The following is a 21,423-nucleotide window of genomic DNA, read 5'->3' on the forward strand; positions in this document are numbered from 1 at the left end:
GAGTCCCAGATTGGTACATATTTTTTTCGGTGTGGGGGACATATGCCCTCAATGTATTGGCGGCCCTAAATTACGTATTCTTTATGACACCGAAGCCTTTTAGTTGCTAAAAGCTTCTTCAGGGCTTAATCCCGCCCTGGCAAGATTGGTTGCTCCATCCAGTTATTAATAGTCAACATTTACTATATGGATCACGTATTTTTAACAAAACGTATAGAGACTGGTTTTTGTCACATCATTGCAAACAGCTGTTGGCATGGTAATATCCGCTATGGTGGCACTATCAATAGAAAAGTTTGTCAACAAAAGTCTGCAAATGAAACTTGATGAGATGGGGTGCGGCATTTTTTCGTAGACAATAAACCCATGTATTACGTACCAAAACACATCGAATATGCCGCCTTTGTTTAACATATTTTGTGAATTTTAATTGAACGCTGTTGGACTTACGTTACAGGTGGAATTTGAAGTGCTTTCACGTAAATCCGACAACAAAACATCATCTGGCTATTTGGTAACAAACCAGCAACAAAGGCGAATTAAAGGTAGTGCTTGACAAAGCACAGTAAGGCGACTCTTTCGTTTGACGACCTCCACCGTACAATAATTGAAACATGTCTTTTCTTGTTCTATCTTACCATCAGTCATGAACAGGTTTGGGTAAACCTGCTGTTCGTCGCTCTTAGTGCTTGTTGATTTTTATTTCAAAAATAACTTTGTTCACTACAGAGTGTCTTTTGTAGGAAATTGTAGTGAAATAAGGTATCAACATGTTGGTTTGTCGCGTATCTTTTCTTGATGAATCCGAGATAAAATTGACATTAAACAGCAATGCACTCGGTGGAACCCTATTAGACAAGGTGTTTACCTACCTCAACTTGGTGGAACGGGACTATTTTGGTTTACAAATCGACTGCACAAAGTACAAAAATGCTTGGGTGAAACCAAACAAGCGCATTAAGCAGCAGTTTGCTGAAAAGTAAGTTGTTGAAGTGACGTATTTACACCATTTCATAATACTTGTGTTCATAAATATTTCATGAAAGTGATTGATGTTGTATTAAAAAAGTTCACAAAGGGAAGGCTACGCTGTAATTCACTTTGGTGATCAAATTTATTTTTTACATAATAGAAATGTATTTATATTATTCACCGTAGGCTAATACTGTATAAACAGTATTGGCGATTGAAAGATATTAATGGGTTCATTGTTTTAGATCTGATGAAACCTGGGCATTTAAGTTTTTAGTAAAGTTCTATCCTTCGGACCCTTCATTCCTGAAAGAAGAATTAACAAAGTACGTGTTGCCTTATTGAATGTAAGATTTTTTTTTTCGCAAACGAAGCGAACGTACGAACAAACAAAACGAAGTAAATGTAATAAAGAAACAGCTTAGATGCTGCATAAATAGGGCGGGTAGGACAAAAGTGCAAGTGTCAAATTACGTACAATTTTAGCTGCAATTTTGTCACACACAATACGCGTGTAACTTTAACTTAATTGTACATTAAGCTTTTGATATTGAATACATTCAACAAAGTTTGTTTTGGGGAAAAATTAAACAACAATAAAAAGAGGTCTTTAAATTGGTCTATTGTGTAATTATACAAAGGACAGGCGTCCACCAACACGCGACCAGCTTAGGTTACGTGATTGTCAGATACATGGCTTTAAGGTCAGAGCAATGCGCACTAAGGTTCCCGGGTAACCTGTGTTATTTTTATATGCACTTACTATTTACTGAACTATACCTGCTAACTTATAACTTAGCAGCTAACTAATATGTGCAAGGATCTAAATTAGAATAGTTGTTTATCTTTAAAACATACACATTCTAATCAATGTGTTTTGAGCTTACAACTAAAGCAAATAAAATGTTGTTGCTCTATGGCTCTTGTTATTTTTTTTGCTTTAAAGGTATCACCTTTGCTTGCAAATGCGGGAAGATCTCCTTACCAAACGTTTGCCATGTCCCCTTGATACATTAGCAATTCTTAGTTCATATTGGCTCCAATCAGAATTTGGTGATGACGAGATGGATTCAAATGATTTGAAGAGTTGTCTTTCTTCCCTCCGATCCATTTCAGACGAACGAGCCATTACTGATTTTGATGGTCAGGTTTTAAAACAATACCGATCACGAAAAGGTATGCCCGCAGTTGATGCCGACACACAGTTCCTTCGGCTTGCCAGTAAGCTTCCATTGTATGGGGTACATCGATACACTGCTTCGGACAAACGAGGCGGCGAGTGTATTATTGGCGTAAATTCGTCTGGTATCGTGGAAATAACAAGCAAACATGAGGCAGTTACATACAAATGGAATTGCATAAAGCACATTAACTACAAAAAACACAAGTTTTACCTGAAAATATTGTCTCCGGCTTCAGTTGGTGGACACTCTACTTCCAAATATTACGCTTTCTCATCGGCAATACAGGCAAAGGCTCTCTGGCAGAATGCAGTTGATCATCACGTGTTTTACCGTACCACAGCTTCCGACAGAACCTCGATAGCCTCCACACAAGGAAGTCCGGTTATTGATCACCGAAACAAACTTGGAAAGTATGCCAATTACCTTTTTACATTTTCACATCATAACATCTACATTTATTTTGTGCAGAAAAAGAAAACTTAGTTTCCCTCTTAGTTTTCGAAAGAAGCGTCCAAATACTGAAGCGGAAACTAGAGAAGAAAGTTCAAAAATACAGCGGCTAAACCCAACTGTGGTATAAGCTTTTTTTTCAATTATTTGCTCATGGTTTTAGTAACATTTTCTTCCATACAGGTGCGTCACAGCAGCCTGCGAAGATCTGCTAGCTTAAAGTCGAACAGTTCAAGCCCTTCGACCAGTGAAACTTCACAAACGAAAACAAAAGAATTAAAATCTATTTTAAAAAATATCCCGAAAGTTGAAAGTAGTTCTCAAGATGAAGAGGATGGTCGTCCCTACAAAAGCAGTGACATTGAAATTGTCGAACCGGTGACAGCAATTGACATTCTAAAGCCTAATCTTTTGCTTTCTGAAACAATCCTGGAAGAAGATGAGACAACGCATTCCACAGAAGCTGTGCCCGATACAGAAAATGAAATTATCAAGCCAATGTCATGTCCCGTCAATGAATTGGGTGTAAAGGCAATTGTACATGAAGATAGCACTTCTACAACGACCAAAACAACGGAAACAACAAATTTACCTCAGCTAATAATTGAACCTGTAGATGAAACCGTGGCAGAAGAAACCGATTACTCTAAAAGCAATAAAACAACTTCTGTCAGTCACCTTGAACCACCTCCTTTAGTGCAGCAACAAACGAAAGATGCCCTTAATATCCCTATGCATAGACAAAAGTTAGGAAATACTGAATTGGAAGACGACTTGTTTGATAAGAAATGTACCACACAATCACAGCATCAACTGCTCAGTGAGGTTACACTTGAGAAACATGAAACGGAACTTGAAGCGCGAATTTTAGACGTGGATAAGGAAGAAAAGGTTCTGAATAATTCCACATCAATAACAGATGTGAAAAGTGAACTCACTCTAACAGGTGAAGTGATTCCTTCCGATTATAATAAAGTCGACAATTATGAGGAAGATGTGGATGATAACAAAACCATCGGAGGAAGTAGTGCTGTGGCGATAATGGGGGATGATGACGTCAATTTTAATGACATAATTGACGATGGTGACAATATTAACCACTACAGAGGAGATAATGAAAGTTCTTTAGATAGCTTTTCTTCAGCTTCGTGTGTTTCTGAACTTACCAACGATACCGAGGAACTTTGCAATCCAAACATTATTAATATCATATGGTCAAAATGCTTGGGAAGTGATGACGAAATGAACGATGTGTATCACAAGTTGTTTGGAGTAAAACTTCGCCGAACAAAAGGGCGATTAGATAAGAAAAAAGCTAGATCCAACGTTTTTGAAAATCCACAGCAACGATCCATTGGAATACAGGTTCCATCTCCCCAAGAAAACGAACTGAACTTAAACCCAAACTCTCGCAAATTTATTCCAAGTTGGCCATTTGATCCGGATTCTATTGCATCAAAGTCGGAAATAGACGAGTTGGACCAGGCAGCAATTACCGCCGCCCTTCAAGGTCATGTAGAGTATACCGAGATTCGCAGTAAAATTGAAACAAAGGTTGATGCAAAATTTACTGAGAATGTCTTACTTGAAAGCGATCTGAAAACCCACGATTTCGATTTTCCAGAGTTTGCCAAAAGTGTATCACTTTATTATTTGCATAGTAGCACTGGAGAAAGTTCGCGAAGAATTTCGACATCTTCAACAGAGGAAACCTTGCCGACAGCAACAGTCACAGTTGAAGCAATGAAATACCCTATGCCAATAAAACGTTTTCGGTCATCGTCTGACGACGAGGAGGATACAACTCTGCAATACACGCCCAGAGAAGAAACGTCATTGCAACAGCAAGCTGTTGATGCAAATGAGTCTGGCATGCAGCCTACAAATACAAAAGAAAATAAAGAGGTCTTTTCAGCTGTAGACGAGGTTACGGACGAGCGGTGTGAAAGCAACCAGTCTTCAGGTCGAAGTTCCCCCTCTTTGGTTTCCAGTGCGAGTTCCACTTTGTCCCGATCAAGCTTTCCACGGTTTATCCACAGCGTTTTTCCGCTTCGTATGTCAAAAAAATCTTTGGGTGTAAAAGACCGAGGGAGGAAAAGACATAGAAAAGGAAAAAAACAAGATGCCCCAGTTGACCAGGATGATACTGTCGTACTAAAACGTGATGGTGCAGAAACTCAAGCAAGGTAAACTGTACCTAAGGGCATATTTAGAAACAATACCCAGGAAAAAAATAATTATGATATGACAAGTTTTTAATATTTGTTCCATAATAGACAACATTGAAACTGCGTAAAATTAAACGAATTGTTTTATTTGCAGTGCTCCTTGCGCCAAAGAAAAGCAGGAAGTAACAGTTGAACAAATAAACGTAAGTACTTCCAAATGCATGTGCTTATTAATAATACACTTCTTATGGTTAGGTTGCGTTTAGCAGCGACTCGGACTCGCAATCTAGTGACACTGCTGGTGTGTACGAGGTGAAGAATGATTCCATTGTGAATGAGGAAAACGAATCACAGGAAACGCCTGTGTAAATCAACGCCTTCTAAAAAATCTATCAATTCTAAAATCAGGCATTTAAAACAATTATATCTTGTACATAACGTGATTTTGTGTGTTGCTGCACTTGTTAGTTGGCTTATTTGGCATTTCCATCCGATGAAAGAATTCATTCAGAGCCTCTGTAGCTTATTTAGTATTTCTTTGTTTTTTGTATGTGTATTTTAAACAGCACCAGATCACACAATGTTGAGTTTTCTTGTAGAAATCCAAAAAGTCCAAATTTTCTTTCTATTGTAGTTAATTGATCATATATTTTGTGCTTGCTGGTTTTTATAATCGCTTACTTCCAATGACAAGTTGTTCTTGATCCTTGCAACTGTACATACAACCTTCCTCAGCTTCCAACGACTCCAGTATGGTGATAGGTGTTCCAGAAAGAAGGTCCTAAATAACCACGTGGCTTTGGTACATGGTCGGACTTAATACATTCCTGAAGAAATATACACATAATAAAAACTTATATCGGGATTGAAAATTTTATTCCACCAACCAATAAAAACATTTCTAATCGTTGTAATGGACCACCTTTGTTCCCAGATACTTCTTTTATTCTGTAAAAATATAATGTCCTGTAATAACGTTTTCCATCTTAACATCCCTTTTTATTCCTACCTGGGAAAATAGTCATGGCACAGAAAATACAGAAGTTTCTTAAATTGGCTACTATAGGCTTCCATTAACACATGACCAGCAACTTCCAGAAAATCAAAGAGGACTGTGGCTGTCACTTCTGGCCAAGGGTCCAAATTAAGCATCCTACGTAGACACAAGGTTATCATCATTTTGTTTGCTGAATGAAATTGGTCCAAATTAAGTGATACCTGGTTATCCACTTCCAACCTTCTTCAATGCCATGAGGGTGTTTCTTTATGCTTGGAGGAAGAGGAGACTGTATAATTGCAGCATATGTACGAATAAAACCAGACATTCGCTTGAGATATTTGTCTTGAGCTTCCACAGTGCCATCCTTACCACAAATATAGCCTCGTAATCTTAACATATAGTTTTTGATAAAATATGTTAAGACAGCAAATTTCGGAGTTCTGCATATGAAGGATTTCACGAGCTGCTATCTAGTTTTAAGCAAAGACTTTCAGCAACAAACACATAAGAACAAAAAGGAAACAATTTATTTTATGTTTACTTAAGTTTTTTGACATAAAAGTATTAAAACATTCAAAACACAAAATTACCTGTTATATTCCACTTCAGATTGTGTATCAAGCCGAGGTATGTACAAAGGAATAATAAATGGGCATTTAGATTGCAGCTGCCCAAGTACTAGTTCGCCAACTATTTTGTTTTGTTCCCAAACTCCAATTATAGCCAAAGCAAGACTGAATGCTGCAGCATGATTTGCAGACACCTGATCTTCGGCTTGTTTCTAGTTGAAGGCAAATATGCCATAAATCCAAATAAAACAATAAACTGCTAACATACATAATTCCTTGTGAGCCAAAGGTGTGTAAGATTGTTTACATATAAATTGCAAAATTTTATGCCATATTTTCATTTGAAGACAAAAAACACTCACCACAAATTTTTTGGCCATTAAAAAACATGCATAGTCAAAACCATCAGGATGGCTTGAAACATTTACACGTTGGTTGCCAACTTTAACATCCTGTTCTAGTGCAACATAACAAAAATACTTTACAAGCCTGCACAGCAAGTTTATGTACACAAACTAAACCTCGAAGAAGCCCATTTAGGTCACACAACTTGCTTTTAATGTCAGACCAAGATCGATTTGTAATGGACGAAATAGGCACACTTGTTGCTTTATTAAGTCCAATGATTAGTTTCTGTCAATGGAGGTAGAATTGACAAATCTTATATTTCAAGTTAGAATTTTTAAGTTTTTACCTGGTTTTCCTTGCTTGTGTTTAACTGCTTTGTAATTTCTTCATATTTTGTGGTTATTTTTTTTAACACTTGATGGTAGAAGTATGCTGAACGGCTTACACATAATTGCAACTCCTTCAAAACAAACAAAAGATTTACAAAATACAATAATCCAAATATTAAATACAACCTTAGGAAGAGTAGGACACTTAAATTCGGGATTATTTTCTTTTATATGTTTTTGCATTTCTAATTCTAATAACAGCTTTTTTTCCTTCTCCACATCCAATTCAAGTTGTTTCTGTCTTTTCACTTCCTCTTCCATAAGTATATTTCTTTGTTTAAGTTCTTCTACAAATTAAAACATACAATCCACTATTGTATAACCTGACCACAACACTAACTGACTTTGTTTTGTGGTTGGTGTAAATTTGGGGCCCAACACTAAAGATTTTAATGCTAATGGACACATACTAACAGCACAAAACAAAATTGACATTAAATTTTTAAGGTTTTTCTTTTCAGGTAAGTTAACAGTTTAAAGCCCATCTCATCAAACACTACAGTATTTACTAACCTAAGTTCGCTACAAGAGTTTGGGAAATATACAAAAATTTGGCAAGAAGGTCTGAAAAAAGTTGCCATTCCTTTTGTTCCATATATCCTTTACTGTGACAATGATGTGATAGCTGATTTATTTGTTTATATGTGGTTTCAAACGGTGCTTGGACGGTTGATATTTTTGGGTCATTAACAAATTGTGTGTACCTGAAATTGATTATTGTATTAAATTAATCTGACATCTATTTAATATTATTATGTAAGTACAGTGTACAGGGTTTTATAACATACCAAAAAGTGTTATCCCTAAAGAAAATTATAAATCTTGTAAACAAACCATGTTTTTTTACATACGTTTCATTGTTGAGTAATAGCTTTGTGTTTTTGTAACACTCAAAAGACTGTTTCAGAAAAGTTTGCAAGTTTCCAAGTCTCTCTTTGTCTTGTTGCAACTTCATCTGTTTTCTAGAAGAGTTACAATACAATAAACACCAAAAACAAGCAAAAAAGTACAATAACATCATTAAAAATCAAACAAAAATGCATTTTTTCAAAAACCTTTTTTCTGCTTCTTGTAGTTTAGTTTTTAGTTTTAAGGTTGAATTTTCCTGTTGTTCAATGTTTTGCTGCTTTATGGTTGTAGCTCTTTGTTCACTGAAAAGAAGATGTTGTCAACAAACCACATGAATTGATACAATACCACAGAAAATTCTTCAACATCAGTAAAGAAACAACCTTGATTTTTGAAATACTTTAAACTCATATTCATTTTTTCGTTGCCGAGATTTTTGTTTTTGTTTAAACTTGTCAAATTTTTGTAGTGCATTTTGACAAGCAAGTTTTTGCTGCTGTTCATGCTCTCTGGAGATAAAATATTGTCATTATTTTTAAAGCAATGGAAATCGTTGCAACGACCAGATTACCTTATCTTGCTATGAATTTTGGTTTGATTTTTTACATCACTTTCAGCAATGTGTTTTGCAACAGCAATAACAGCACTGCTCTCACATAAAAGTTCAGGAGAAGATGATCTTTGAAAAAATTTATTAAGGGTCTTAAAAAATGAAGGTACAATTGTAAAATATAAAAACCAGGCCAATAAGCCATACTTTTCCCTATAAATACTATAGGACGCATATTGGTATTTCTATGAAAATTAGTTTTGGTGCTGGGAAATGCCCACCGTGTAGACCTGTGTCACAATGCAAAGTCATGCATCACCAAGCAAAGCAGTGACGCAATTAAGTTAAATTTACGGCTGAATGAGCGCACATGTGCATGCTGTTGTCATGGCGAATTTTAGGGTGTTTGGGGCAGTTTTAGTGTGGTTTTGAGCTATTCCAATTAGGTAGTAACTTGCTGGTGGGTGCTGCTGAAATTTATGTTGAAAATGGAGCAAAAAAATCAGGCTGTGTTTGTGGCAAAATGAATCGTTTAAGTGTCCAATCATTTGTGATTTTATGAAAGATCCATTTCATATCTACAAATTTTGATCAAAATTAGTCTCCGAAAAAATGGTTTAGCCACCCCCCTAGGGCCATTTGCCCCCCTGGTTACTCAATATTTTGGTTAAAAGAGCAACCAAAAATGGAACTGGATTTTGCAGAAAAATGAATCGTTCAACTACCCACTCATTTGCATTTTTTTGTAAGTTCCAACTCTTCTCTATGCGATGGCATCAAATTTAGTTGCTGAAAAAGTGTCAATGCCCTCCCCTAAGGGCTGGGTATACCCCCCTGTTGGTCATATGATCTTCCATTTTTTTTTTTCAACTTTGTAGAATTTCAGGTCCCTATGTAAGTCACATGACCCATCAACGGTCATTGGGAAACAAGCGGAACAGTCGCTAGATGCATTACAGCCGAGGGCCTTGAACACAGGATTTCTCCTATCTAATACCCATATAGGTCCTATATTTCGTAAATTCTTTGTCATTTCTCATCAAGCAAAGTGCCATTTGGAAAAGAAGTGATTTTGTCATAGATGTAAATTTTCTATCATAAAGATTATGTGGCATATATTTGGATTTCTCTTTTAATATATGGGGTTATTTCTTTAACATAAAATTGATATTGTATTCAGACAAAAAATAAAAGAAGTTGACAAAAAGTGTCTCCAAATACTTTAGAAAAAGAGCGAAGTACATTAAACATACCTGATAACATTTGTGATGGTACTCTGATCAACTCTAGTGTTGTCACACTTTTTATTTAAATATTTGTGCTCTTCTAGGTGTGCTTCATCTTCAATTAACTCCAAACAGACACTCAATGAATTTAGGTTAAAAGGGTGAGTTTGAGTATTCTAAAATGTAAGGAGGGGGATTGTTTTTTACACATTTTCTATGTTAGCATTGTAGGCCCAAATGATCATTGTACATTAAATACTTAAAAACTGAAATTAGAACATAAAACATCATTTAAACAAATTATCAAAAACTGCATTTTTTGATTAAAAAGCAAACTTGTCATTTAGGTATATTGTTGCTTCAATGCCATTAGAATATTAGAATATAATTGAGGACCAGTAATGTGCAAAATATTGAAAATACCACAAATTTGGTGAGGGTTTTTTAAATATATTTGTGGAACAACCACATTTCCATGACTTGGAAATGTGTGAAGCAAAGTGGCTTAATCTCACCGGTGCCACTATTAAAATCCAAAAGATGATCTTGCCCAGAGTGTGTTGATGCCTTTTGAAATTTTTTAGAGGTTTCGATGTTTTAATGCAGTTGCCTTATCAGCATGATTCTTATCAACACACGTTCAATGCTGCCTTTTGACTGTGCAGGCACTTCTTTTATGCACTGCTTGCAACACAGTGTAGTGTCTAGCCTGGTCAGGGTACTGTTGCAACAGGTTGAAGTTGTTTGTTATCCTTGGTCCTTTTAGTGTTATTGTTTTTCAGATGCCTTTTAAATCATTTTATTATTGTGTATACTGTAACTAAGGATGCCCACAGGGTGAAATATATATTCTGAAATATAAATATATAACAACAGTCAGGCTGATCCTGTTGTCAAAAGCTAGTGCTTTATGTGCATATTGCATGATGATGACTTTGTTAATTAGTCAAAAATAGTTTGAATTTTGTTGTCATTGGTGATCAACAAAAGTATTAATTGCTAAAGTTTGGCAACTACAACAACCACATGATAGTTACAGGTTACCTAAGAGATGTACAAGTTTACAGCAGGCCACATTACACAAAAGTTGTGCATGAGCTCAACAAACCTAAATAAAATGTTCATACTATAAAAAAGATCATAAATAACACCTTTATGCCTTGTTCAAACAAATGGTACATATGGATTTAAAACAAATATTACACAGACTTATTATGAACGACTATTTAGTTTATAATGCAACAAACTTTCCAAAATATATTTGGGAGGCCACCATGTTTTGGATTTGTTTGGATAATAATGCAACCACATTTGTCAAAATGCAAAATTTACTGTGTACTAGCCAATACTTTTCACATGCCTCATGATTAGTTATGTTTTCTGCACAGATTTCCTACAAACACAAAAGAGTGGATGTTTTCTTTCATTTCAGAAAAAAATATTTTGACATAAAGACATCATCAGTTTCTGCAAATGATTATTCAAATAGATTCCTTATTCCAATAACATCCATAGATACAATATAACTTCTTTTCAATATACAACCATAATTTCATTCTCCCACCAAAAGCAATAAAAAATAGCGCAAAAAGATTACACTTTATGCTGACGGGATGGGCCAGCTTAGAACCAAAAGTGGTTATCAAGAAGCTACAGATAAAGTCAACATGAAGATTGAACATTTACTTCAATTTAAGGTTCATCAATCGGTCTGATGTCACAATGCTGCAGGTTTTGGGCTAAGAAAAAGATTGCCTGCAAATGCATCGGTATATGTAGGAGTAAAATGCATGTAGCGCAGTGATGCATCAATCCAAACAAAAATATGTTCCACAAAGCAAGGATTTACCACTGTGCTACACATGTTTTATTGAACTCTTCTATCTAATTCTAAACCAATGTAGGCCAATCTATACCAGCAATGTTGTCAAGTTAGAACCATGAATGATGCGAAGTCCGAGACATGATTATTATTGACAAACTATCATACAAGCACTGTCTAAAGCAGAACATTATTAATTGGCTTTTTTATGGATCATCAACAATTAACAGGACAATACACTTACACACTTGTCGTTGGATTGCAGTCTCCACAAAACCTTAATTTCTTACCAAATGTAGTCGTTTTGAAGGATTTCGTAAGTTACCATATTGTAGATGACCTTTTGATGTATCCGACAATTGTTTGTGCAAACTTTGCGATGTGTTCATGGCCAGAAAAAAAACAAGCGTTTCCACTTTCCACCATTCAAACAACCGCCACTCTTGCAGAATGACAAAACAGTAACGTTACGCATGATTAAGCAGCATTAGAACCCTGTCTTGCAATTTTCCATTTGTTCCAGATGTAAGGAATGTGTCTTGCCAATTTCTAAAAAAATGATTGAATTCGGTTTTTTAGAATCGCTTTGCACTCTTTTATATTTACACTCAGACCATCTCCGGACCTGTTCACGGTCGAAGATCAATAGTAGCCCATGCAGGTCACGCGCGGGGCCTGGAGCTAGAAGGGTTCTGCACGTTGGTCTTCGCAATTGTTATGGCATCGCCCTCAGACTCTTAAACATATTGGTGACTTTCCTCTTTGATATCGAAATGTTCCTGAAGCAATAACGATTCACTTTCATCGAGCGGCATATAGTGGTGAAATCTCATAATTGGTACATTCGTATTTAAACCATCAGAGTGCTCGGACAAATCTTTCGATTCTTGCACTGGAGACCAAGTTTATCAATCAGCATTTCCCGCAATGATGACCGAAACAAAGATAAAATCTATTTTTGACAACAAATTACTCTTTTTCCGTGGGGGACATTCCGTAAAATTTCGAGCACTTATTTATAGACATATCGTGGAACTTCTTGCAGGTGGCGTTTAATAGTGCGGCTGGCCGGACTTCGACAAAGAGACATTGCATGCAGAGGGACAGGTATTTTGCACAGGTATTTTGCACACGTGTACAGGTCTATAGATCTATAGATACATAAGCCGCTGTACGCGGGTTTCTAAAAGCATTTATAGAATTTACTGTTAAGGCCATATACTCAACAGTAGTAAAACGTTGGTTGGTCAATGGATGTTACAATGAAGCAGGAAATTTACAAAACGATAGCAGGGCGTGACTCCGTCTCAATACAAAACGATGCAGTGCATCCAGTGCTTTTTAGCAGGGCATGGCTTTGTCTCAATACGATAGGTTCCTATGAAACTTGGAATAGCTCACAACGCGCCCTTTATAATTTTCGTCACTATAAATGGAACGTAAAGGCTGATGCCCACTGCCGTCGTAAGGACCTTACGATACGACGGTAACGACCGTCGGAGCAGTTATATGCCCACTGCATCGGAGCGCCGTCGGAGAAGCATTCGGCGGCGCCGCTTACGACGAAAGAAGTCGATCTAACGACGTTACGATCGAGTAGAATTGAGTTCTACTCGGTCGTGCGTCGTAAGCACATCGTAGCGAAATAGCGTGTTGTAGAGTTGAAAATATAATTCGCTGTGCTGTTCACATGTGTTTTAGGATTGTTTTAATGCTCACTACTGGTGAATAATGATTTAAGTTTATATAAAATTAATTTGTTCCTTATTTTTTATGATATTTAGAGCAAACTTGTAATGATTCATGTGTGATTAGTGAACATGTGCTATAATAAAACAACTATCATAATAACAATTGTAATAGCTTACAAATAAATGCAATTTTAGGACTCAGTATAAGTAAGAGTGGATATATGCACAAGATTTTAGCATGTAGCAACAGTAGTTTATCAAAAAGTGCTTTTGTTACTGTCATTTATTACTAGGACCAGGATTTTGACTGTGCATCCATTGCATATACCTGTAATTGAATTTTTAACACAAAATGTGAGTATAATTATGCTGAAGTTACATAAAGTTTAATATTGTAGTGTCATTAGATTTTTCTGGTTTGCCACAAAGCTGTGTTTTGTCAGTAATAATTAAACACTGTCACTTCAAAAATGAATCATCTAATGGCACTGTGATTGATTGCAGAATACCCATAATTTTAGATTAGTAAATTTAGATGGTACTTAATGCTTAAGTACTTATATTGTCGGATATTTATAACATATTGCTGGTAACACCTTTAGTTCTTTATTCAATTGACATATTTATTGTTTACAGAAGAGAAAAAAACAACAGATTATATTTTCAAGCAGTTGGTAATGAAGTGACCTACTTACTACCCAGCAGACACACGACGTCATACCGACGTCGAATCGAAGTCGAAATGCGGTCACGACGTCGATTCGACCAATTTTGATTTTCGGTCCCCGCCTTTCCAAAATAACTACTTCATTCAGACGTCCAATATTAGTACATCTCAGACCCAAATTTAGGGTCCATGTTTTTACGTCTTTTAGACATACATATTTGGTAGAAATACTGACCAAAGTGACATGTCCAATTTTCGGGCATTATTGTACGTCGTATGGCGGTCTCAATAGCAACAATTTTCCGTCGGTCAGAGAGTTTCATAATTTCGACGTCCAACGACGTAGATTTACTCGTCGAATATCGACGTTCGCATTTAGTCACTTACAGTACGTCCAAAAACAGTCTCAATTTGGTATATTTTTTAGTCAGTCATTTAAGAACTATTTATCGACGTACATAGACGTTGAAGTCCTAACTGATTATGGACGTCAATATTTGTTCATCTTCTGTATGTCGCGAAACAGTCCATTTTTGGTACATTTTCCGTCGGCCAAGTTAAAACTAGCTATCGACGTCCAAAGACGTAGAAACCTTAATTGATTATCGACATTAATTTTGTTCATTTCCAGTTTCAACATTAAGTTATGTATTGATTTTTCAAACAACATTTTCTGACTTGTTTAAAATCAGCATGTTTAAAAAGGCTAGTGGCGCACAGTGTTTATTTTTGCGAATTTAATAAATTTATCAAAACGCAGTCGCCGGCCCTTGTTACCGCTGTTACCCACTTTGTTATCGACGCAGTCATGATGAAAATCGTTAGATGCGTGATGTGGTATTCGCCATTTCCCACCGACTTGTCTCAAGTTTGAATTTATTTTTGGCGTGCCGCCGACTTCTTCCACCCGCGCACAAAATCGTTGACGTAAAATATTTCCCGCGCAAATCGCATGGAATGCGGAAAAGGGAGAGACGAGAGATAGAAACTTGGCAAGACGCATGTGAGTTTGAATTGACGTTTCTCGTTACTGTTATTCTTGCAGTTGAAGTTTCCTGCGCTTTCTGTACACTTAAACGTGGCGTATTAGAGGCGATATAGAAGATTAAATAAAGCTGTCGATGCTTTGTTTGCACCATCGTCAAGTGATAGTGATTGTTTGCCAGAAAAAGATACGTCTTATGAACGTGTTCGCGCTGTGGAATTACAGGAAAATACACATGATGATGGCAGTCAAGCTAGTTCAGATATGGATATGGATATTGATTTCTACTACAAGAGTGACTCCTTAACTAAGTGCACTGGAATAAAGTTAATAAAATTTTGAACAGGTAATCACAATTTAAATTTTTTTTGTGACAGGTTAAAAAGTTATTGAAATTGTGTTGCTTGAAAAGTAACAGTAGTGTGTGTGGGGAGTAGACTTTCACTCTTCTAATCTTCTTTTTTAGGATGTTTACGACTGCTCTGATGACAAACATGAACATGCAAGGAGGGCATGGAAAAATAGCATTCACCAAATCTCCATTATTTAAAGTTGTACTCGGTGAGTTTTGTGTGCTTCTTGTGTCTTATTATTTATCTGTCCCCTTCCTGAAGGATACATATAGTTTGTACTTGTTGTTTACTTGTTGCTGCCTTGGGGTTGCTTCAGGGGGGACAAATGATTACGAAAAAGATATTATGTTATCCTAAAGAACTGTTTGCTACTAAACATCTGGATAATTACTTTTTTAAATATTTTGTTACAGAAGCAGTGAGGGAATTGTATCCCGATCTAAAAGAAATTGATTATTCCATGTGGGAGATTACCTGAAGCATGCGCCCGGGAGAAAAGGAGGTCGCCCGTCCTCCAGCCCAAGCACCTCTGCCTAAATTCTTCCAAACCTTTCTTTGCGTTCTTTTTTTTTATTAAACTTGTTTTCAGCTTTAACATCGTGGGCTATTTGACGCCTTATACAGGCTAAAAATGTACGTCGTCAGGCAAGAACAGGCGTATTTTAGATGCGAATTTACAACCAAATATCGACGCAACGAACATATTTGGACGTTAATTGGACGTCCAGCTAACCACGTCTGATTAGGGTCAGGTTTTGACGTCTTTTGAATTTGCACTTTCTACCAAAAACTGTACCAGATTTCGACCACTGATAAAAAAGGAACATATTTGGACGTAAATGCGACGTCCAGCTAACCACGTCTGATTAGAGTCCGGTTTCGACGTCTTTTGAATTTGCACTTTCTACCAAAAACTGTACCAGATTTCGACCACTGGTCGGGACTACAATTTGACGTCTATATCAATTTAAAACACTCCTTGCAAAATAGAAAATGCAACTCACCAGTAAGTATAACACGAAAACAGTACAGAAAACATATTTACAAACAGTGGAGATGAACACAGAACTTCAGAGGGGAGTAGGGTTGGTTGAATTGGAATTTGATTAAATCAGTTAACCCTGCGTCTAGACTTAACTTACGGGATCAATTCTAATGATACATTTTACTTAGGCTACATAGACCGCCATTTCGGTACTTTCAGTAAAAGTGGAAATGTTGGAGGCCAATTTATTCAGCTACTGGTAATATTACTGTAACTTCCTTATTTTATTTGATCATTAGAGCTGTCGGGTGATTGGTTGACTTGAACATTTTGATGTAGTCTTGTCCCGCCCTTTTTTGCATCAAGTTTTGTTGGTTGTTATGTTTGACTTCAAAGCCAAGAAGCTGCCAGGCCTTCTGTTGCCTTGAATTTCAGACGTTTCTATTTGCCTAATGTAAATTTTTGTTTTGGGTGCTTGGTACATATATTCTTCGACAGTTTCTGCTTTGCCTGAATGTAAAATGTTCCCCCCAAAAGAATTAACCAATGCGCTACACGTTTTACTGAAGAACTCCAATCTAAAGCAATGCATTTTTTAGCCAATCTTTACCTGCATTATTTTGACGTCATACTCATTCCTGACCCGAAGTCGGAACCATATACTATACTTTATGAACCCTAAATTTGTTGAGAAAATTTTAAGAAACACTGCAGCTGAGTCGAGTCTGGTGGGACGGCTTTCAGAATTTTAGTTTTAGCCGAACCGCTTTGCCGTTACGGAGGGGAGTGCATTCGATTGAAGACTAGTGTACAATTGTATGTTCCGAAAGTGGGGGTGCAAGTTACGTCACCACAAAGGTCGGGGAAGGCTCTAACAGCATACAAAAAATTACGTCACATTGGCGTCGCCGTCACGGACCGAAGTTACACACACACGAAACGCTAGTCCACAAAACTTTAAACGCCCATAACTTTGCCGTTTCTCCATGGATTTCGAGTATGGTTTGAGAGGGTTTTTATGTAGTTTCCAATGGTGTATGAATGGCCGTGGCCGCGAACCTGTGAAAAGACTAATAACGAAAAAGTGTATTTTTTTATGACGGCTATGAAAAATATTCAATCAGTAGGCGTACGTTCAGATGTGATAATTAGACAAGTTAGGTATGGTTTGAAAGGGTTTTTAATGTAGTTTCCAACGGTGTCTGAATGGTCGTGGCCGCGGTTCTACATGCTATTCCATGCAAAACTACATGTCATTTCATGCAACTAATGCAAAAATCATCGAAATCAATTGAGAAACAACAAAGTTATGGGCGTTTAAAGTTTTGTCTACAGAAAAAAAAGTTTTGTCGACTTTGGTGCTGACAATGTATTGCTGGCGGAGTTTGTGGTGCTATAATAACTCAAAAAAATGTAACAACATGTAGTATTTGTCAATTGCGTCATTTCCTGCTTTTCCCAGATATTTGGTTGTCTTATTTGTGAAATAATCAAAAATATTTGAGAATGACTTTACTGGATGCATTGTATGGAATGCAGCAAAGTGGCGAGTGGTGCGACCTTAAATTTATAACTAGCTCCGGTGAAGCTCTTCAAGCCCATGCATGTGTCGTTTCTGCTGCATCAGCAAAACTTAAGGAGATGATTAGGCTTGGAAACAAAGACAATGTAACAATGGTAGGTATGGTATGAATATTAAATCGGAAATAATAACATAAAACATTTTCAGAAAAAATCTATGCTGAAAAAAAGACTAATAGGCCTACATTATATAGATGCATAAAACTTGGCCAGTAACTTCTCTTTGCGTATTTCAAATTTCAACCTGGTAAGAATGTATTATAACTACAAAAATCCTAGTAATTATATGTTAACCTGTTGTTTGAAATTGGCTTTGTTTCTTTTTCGTGAAGAACAGACCTATTTTGTAATTTACATTAAGATGCTTTCAGACTTTATTAACATGAAACATTCTACCTCATTTACATAGGAAACAACAGTCAAATTACCTGAAGAAATTGACCTGGACGTAATGAGGTTAATACTGTATTACATTTATTTTTCCAAGATTAATGTTGATGGCCAAGAACATACCAAAGGTTGGTTTAATTTTACAAATATCTTGTTGTGGTGAAACTCATCAAATTATTAAAACAACAAATACATCCATTAAATCATTTTGCTGTGTACCAAATACATAGTCACAGATAAAATTACATCAGTTAGATGCCCAACTTTCAATGAATCCCCAAATAGTACCAAAAGTAAAATGCTAACTGTTTATGTCATAGAGAAATCTGCTGCACATCTGTTTGAAAAAGTTTCAGAAGATGTGATGAAGGCAGCCTCATTGCTTGAAGTAAAATTTATTAAGGTGTTTGTATGTTTGCATACTCCAAACAAAAAAGTTCGATGTAGCATTTTTTCAGGAAGATTCATCTGAATGGTTGCATGAAAAAAACAAAGTATATCACACAAGAAAACGGTAGATGTTTTTTCTCTTTAAAACACATCAATGCATGTATAATATGTGCAAACAACAGTAAAGATTTCACCAAAAACAAATTGTTCAAAACTATTTAAGCAGGAATTTTGTTTTCACCTATAGTGTTTGTGAACTGTATGCAATCAAATATTTTATCTAATAACGGAAAACACTAATGTACAGATATAAATGTTTGTTTTTCATAGAAGACTCAAAAGTTCAAAATGTGAAATACCTTCAATGCCAAATTCAGGTTTTTCAATTAAAAGACAAAAGTTGGTCTCAGTTGTATTACATTTTGATGGTTTCTTTTGCAGAAAAGGAACAACTCACCAACAGAAATATACATCAAGTTATGGTACAGCAACAATACTGGATGCATTTAACTGTCATTATATGTGAGAGTGTTTTTTTAGGATATTGAGGAACAAAAACAATTACTACCCACCTTCTCATGTGATGAGTGTGACAAACAATTTAAACAGCGGTAAGTAGTTATTGAACAGCATTTGATCATTTGTGAGAACCATTTTTATCAACAGAAAAGCTTGGCAGCATCATATGGACAAGTTTCATTGTACAGCGAACAAAACCTGTGAACACTGTCAAAAAACTTTCTCCACACAACGAAAGTTAGATCGCCATTTACAGCGCAAAGAAAGTCGTACATTTTGTAAATTGTGTGACAAATCATTTACAAATGAATATGTGATGCAAGTAAGTTCTGCAAAATCTACCAATTGACAGCATTGTTGCAAATTATGCTTTTTAAGCTCCACCAACGAACCCACACTGGTGAAGAAAGATTTGGTTGTCCTGTTTGTTTAAAAAGATTTCCATACAAAAGTAGCTTGACTATGCACATGCTTATTCATTCAGGTAATGCATTAACCATGTGCAGTGTAGACTTACTTTTTGAACAACATTTATTGACCAGATGAAAAAGCATACATATGTTCAGTTTGTGGAAAATCTTTCAGGCAAAAAATACATGCTAAAGAACACGAATCACGACATTCTGGAGAGAAAAGGTTATTTTTAACATATATCAGTTTTATAATTTGCAGTTCTTGGAAGATTATTGTTTACTGCATATTAATGTCACTTAACTCAAAATATGTTGCCATTATAAAAAAGATAGCAATAAAAAAAGACTTCATTTCACGGCAACAAAACATTGCTTGTCATCATCAGTAAGTTACATTTGGGAGCTATCAAAATATTGAATGAAGTTTTTTTCAAAAGCTCTCTTCACACTGATGGCATCAATTAAAAATTAAATGTGGTTAATTTATTGAAGCCAGCAAAAATAACTTTTTGCTGGTAAAAAATTAGTTTTCTGTATACCACAAAATCATTTTTTTATTGAAAATCAAATTGATCTGTAGGTATAACTGCACAGTGTGCACCAAGTCATTTGCTCAAAAGAGTGGCCTTTTGCGACATATTAATGATATACATCATAAGCTGAAGCCATTTGTATGCGAAACTTGTGGTAGATCATTTTCAAGGAAAGTTAAACTCACAGAACATCGAAGAATCCATACAGGTTAAAAGTTTGGTAATGTAAAAGATTAATTTGAGTTGTTAACTATATTTATTACAGGGGAAAAACCGTATGTTTGTGGAGAGTGTGGCATTTCCTATAAATCTAACAGAAGTTTGAAGAATCACAAAAAATCAAAACATGGGATTGTAGTTCCAGAGTATGAAGTTGCTATTTGGGGTCGAGGAAGCATGGAACCTCACAATGTCAAAAATTCTACAGTATGATAGACTACTTTTGCAATCCCATATAAATGTGCATGTTTGCATATATAACTAACAACTCAGTGAATAGTTTTAACTGCAAATGCTTTCAATGCGTGCAAAATATATGACATTTGGAGGGGTACCAGTATAAGTTGTCATACCATATCTGCAAGACTTAGTGTCCTTTTAACTTTTGGCCTCTTAGAAAATATGTTTTAAGCAAACAACGCTAAATGGGGCATTTTCCATTTTTTGCCAACCTTATTTGTTTCCTATTCATATTCTTACAGTGTTTCCTATTCATATTTCTCACAGTTTCGTGCATAAATTCTAATGACAATGTTCAATTTCAAGTACCCTTGTTAAAATTCTATTGAAACACATCAAATGCAGGATTCGCAGTCAAGCTTTTTAGTTGAAGCTTGCTTCACATAAATTGAATAGCAGTGCCCTTGGCAAATCAAAATCGGTTGTGAACAATCGATCACGTTTTTCAGATCTGTTTTTCGCAATGGGAGATTTCAATTTAGTTGATCAAACTTACGCGATACATCTGCTTTCACGAATGTTCATTGTGGTTACAAACGATTTGGTTAAGCACGTACATCAATAAACCACTTACTTTTAAAGTTGATCGATGTCCGCCGAAGACCAGAGGGATGTTGGTTGACAAAAAAAATCGCCAGTTAACAAAACTTTGAACGCGGGTTACTCGGCCGCCCTACTAGGTACCAGCATGATAATCGGTTATGAATATCATATGCGTATTATGGCGTAACTCTAAGCAATGACGTTTGCCGTTGAAATCCTTTAAAACGAATATTCTTTTGCCTTCATTCTATCAAATAGCACCAAATTTGGTCTTCTAAAAAAACAAGAACATTGTCAAATTTGCAAAACAAAAACCATACCCCCCTTATTTTCCCATGTTTCGAACACATTTCGGCCCTAAAACCTTGCACAAACGTATGCCGATGA

General features: G+C 36.0%; 3 protein-coding genes and 1 pseudogene across 8 annotated transcripts; 3 read left to right on the forward strand and 1 right to left on the reverse strand.

Annotated features, from left to right (window-relative positions):
- The first annotated feature begins 737 nt into the window (after positions 1–737).
- LOC145904031 (uncharacterized) lies at positions 738–5,602 on the forward strand. Its single transcript, XM_082992247.1, has 7 exons — positions 738–979; positions 1,218–1,298; positions 1,919–2,566; positions 2,625–2,730; positions 2,790–4,792; positions 4,929–4,977; positions 5,030–5,602. Exons 1-7 carry the CDS (start codon positions 771–773, stop codon positions 5,141–5,143), a joined length of 3,210 nt encoding a protein of 1,069 aa, XP_082848373.1. The 5' UTR covers positions 738–770; the 3' UTR covers positions 5,144–5,602.
- On the reverse strand, positions 4,900–11,957 carry LOC145904032 (uncharacterized). 4 transcript variants are annotated; one of them, XR_014402710.1, is made up of 17 exons: positions 11,818–11,957; positions 9,733–9,881; positions 8,501–8,608; positions 8,313–8,438; positions 8,136–8,231; positions 7,932–8,042; positions 7,594–7,784; positions 7,207–7,367; positions 7,038–7,151; positions 6,865–6,976; positions 6,706–6,800; positions 6,365–6,555; positions 5,993–6,163; positions 5,784–5,927; positions 5,662–5,722; positions 5,456–5,601; positions 4,900–5,135 (listed from the first exon to the last, which is right to left on the reverse strand). XR_014402710.1 is itself a non-coding variant. In XM_082992250.1 (16 exons), exons 1-16 carry the CDS (start codon positions 11,914–11,916, stop codon positions 5,506–5,508), a joined length of 2,016 nt encoding a protein of 671 aa, XP_082848376.1. In that variant the 5' UTR covers positions 11,917–11,957; the 3' UTR covers positions 4,900–5,505. The 4 variants fall into 4 exon arrangements, 2 of the variants coding, with proteins under 2 accessions (XP_082848376.1, XP_082848375.1); XR_014402709.1 differs by having other exon boundaries at positions 4,900–5,399; XM_082992250.1 differs by having other exon boundaries at positions 4,900–5,601; positions 6,706–6,795; positions 6,860–6,976; positions 8,501–8,631; positions 9,765–9,881.
- A 2,885-nt stretch (positions 11,958–14,842) lies between these two features.
- On the forward strand, positions 14,843–15,760 carry LOC145902907 (uncharacterized; annotated as a pseudogene).
- Positions 15,761–17,674: 1,914 nt separating this feature from the next.
- On the forward strand, positions 17,675–21,055 carry LOC145904034 (uncharacterized). Of its 3 annotated transcripts, none has more exons than XM_082992252.1 (12): positions 17,675–17,885; positions 18,199–18,307; positions 18,500–18,582; positions 18,638–18,693; positions 18,900–18,946; positions 19,011–19,051; positions 19,110–19,180; positions 19,236–19,410; positions 19,467–19,572; positions 19,631–19,724; positions 20,082–20,242; positions 20,300–21,055. In XM_082992252.1, exons 1-12 carry the CDS (start codon positions 17,715–17,717, stop codon positions 20,464–20,466), a joined length of 1,281 nt encoding a protein of 426 aa, XP_082848378.1. In that variant the 5' UTR covers positions 17,675–17,714; the 3' UTR covers positions 20,467–21,055. The 3 variants fall into 3 exon arrangements, with proteins under 3 accessions (XP_082848378.1, XP_082848379.1, XP_082848380.1); XM_082992253.1 differs by having other exon boundaries at positions 18,903–18,946; XM_082992254.1 differs by having other exon boundaries at positions 18,500–18,567.
- The last annotated feature ends 368 nt before the right edge of the window (positions 21,056–21,423 follow it).

This window comes from Ascidia mentula, chromosome 5 (genome assembly GCF_947561715.1).
Source record: "Ascidia mentula chromosome 5, kaAscMent1.1, whole genome shotgun sequence".
NCBI lineage: Eukaryota > Metazoa > Chordata > Ascidiacea > Phlebobranchia > Ascidiidae > Ascidia > Ascidia mentula.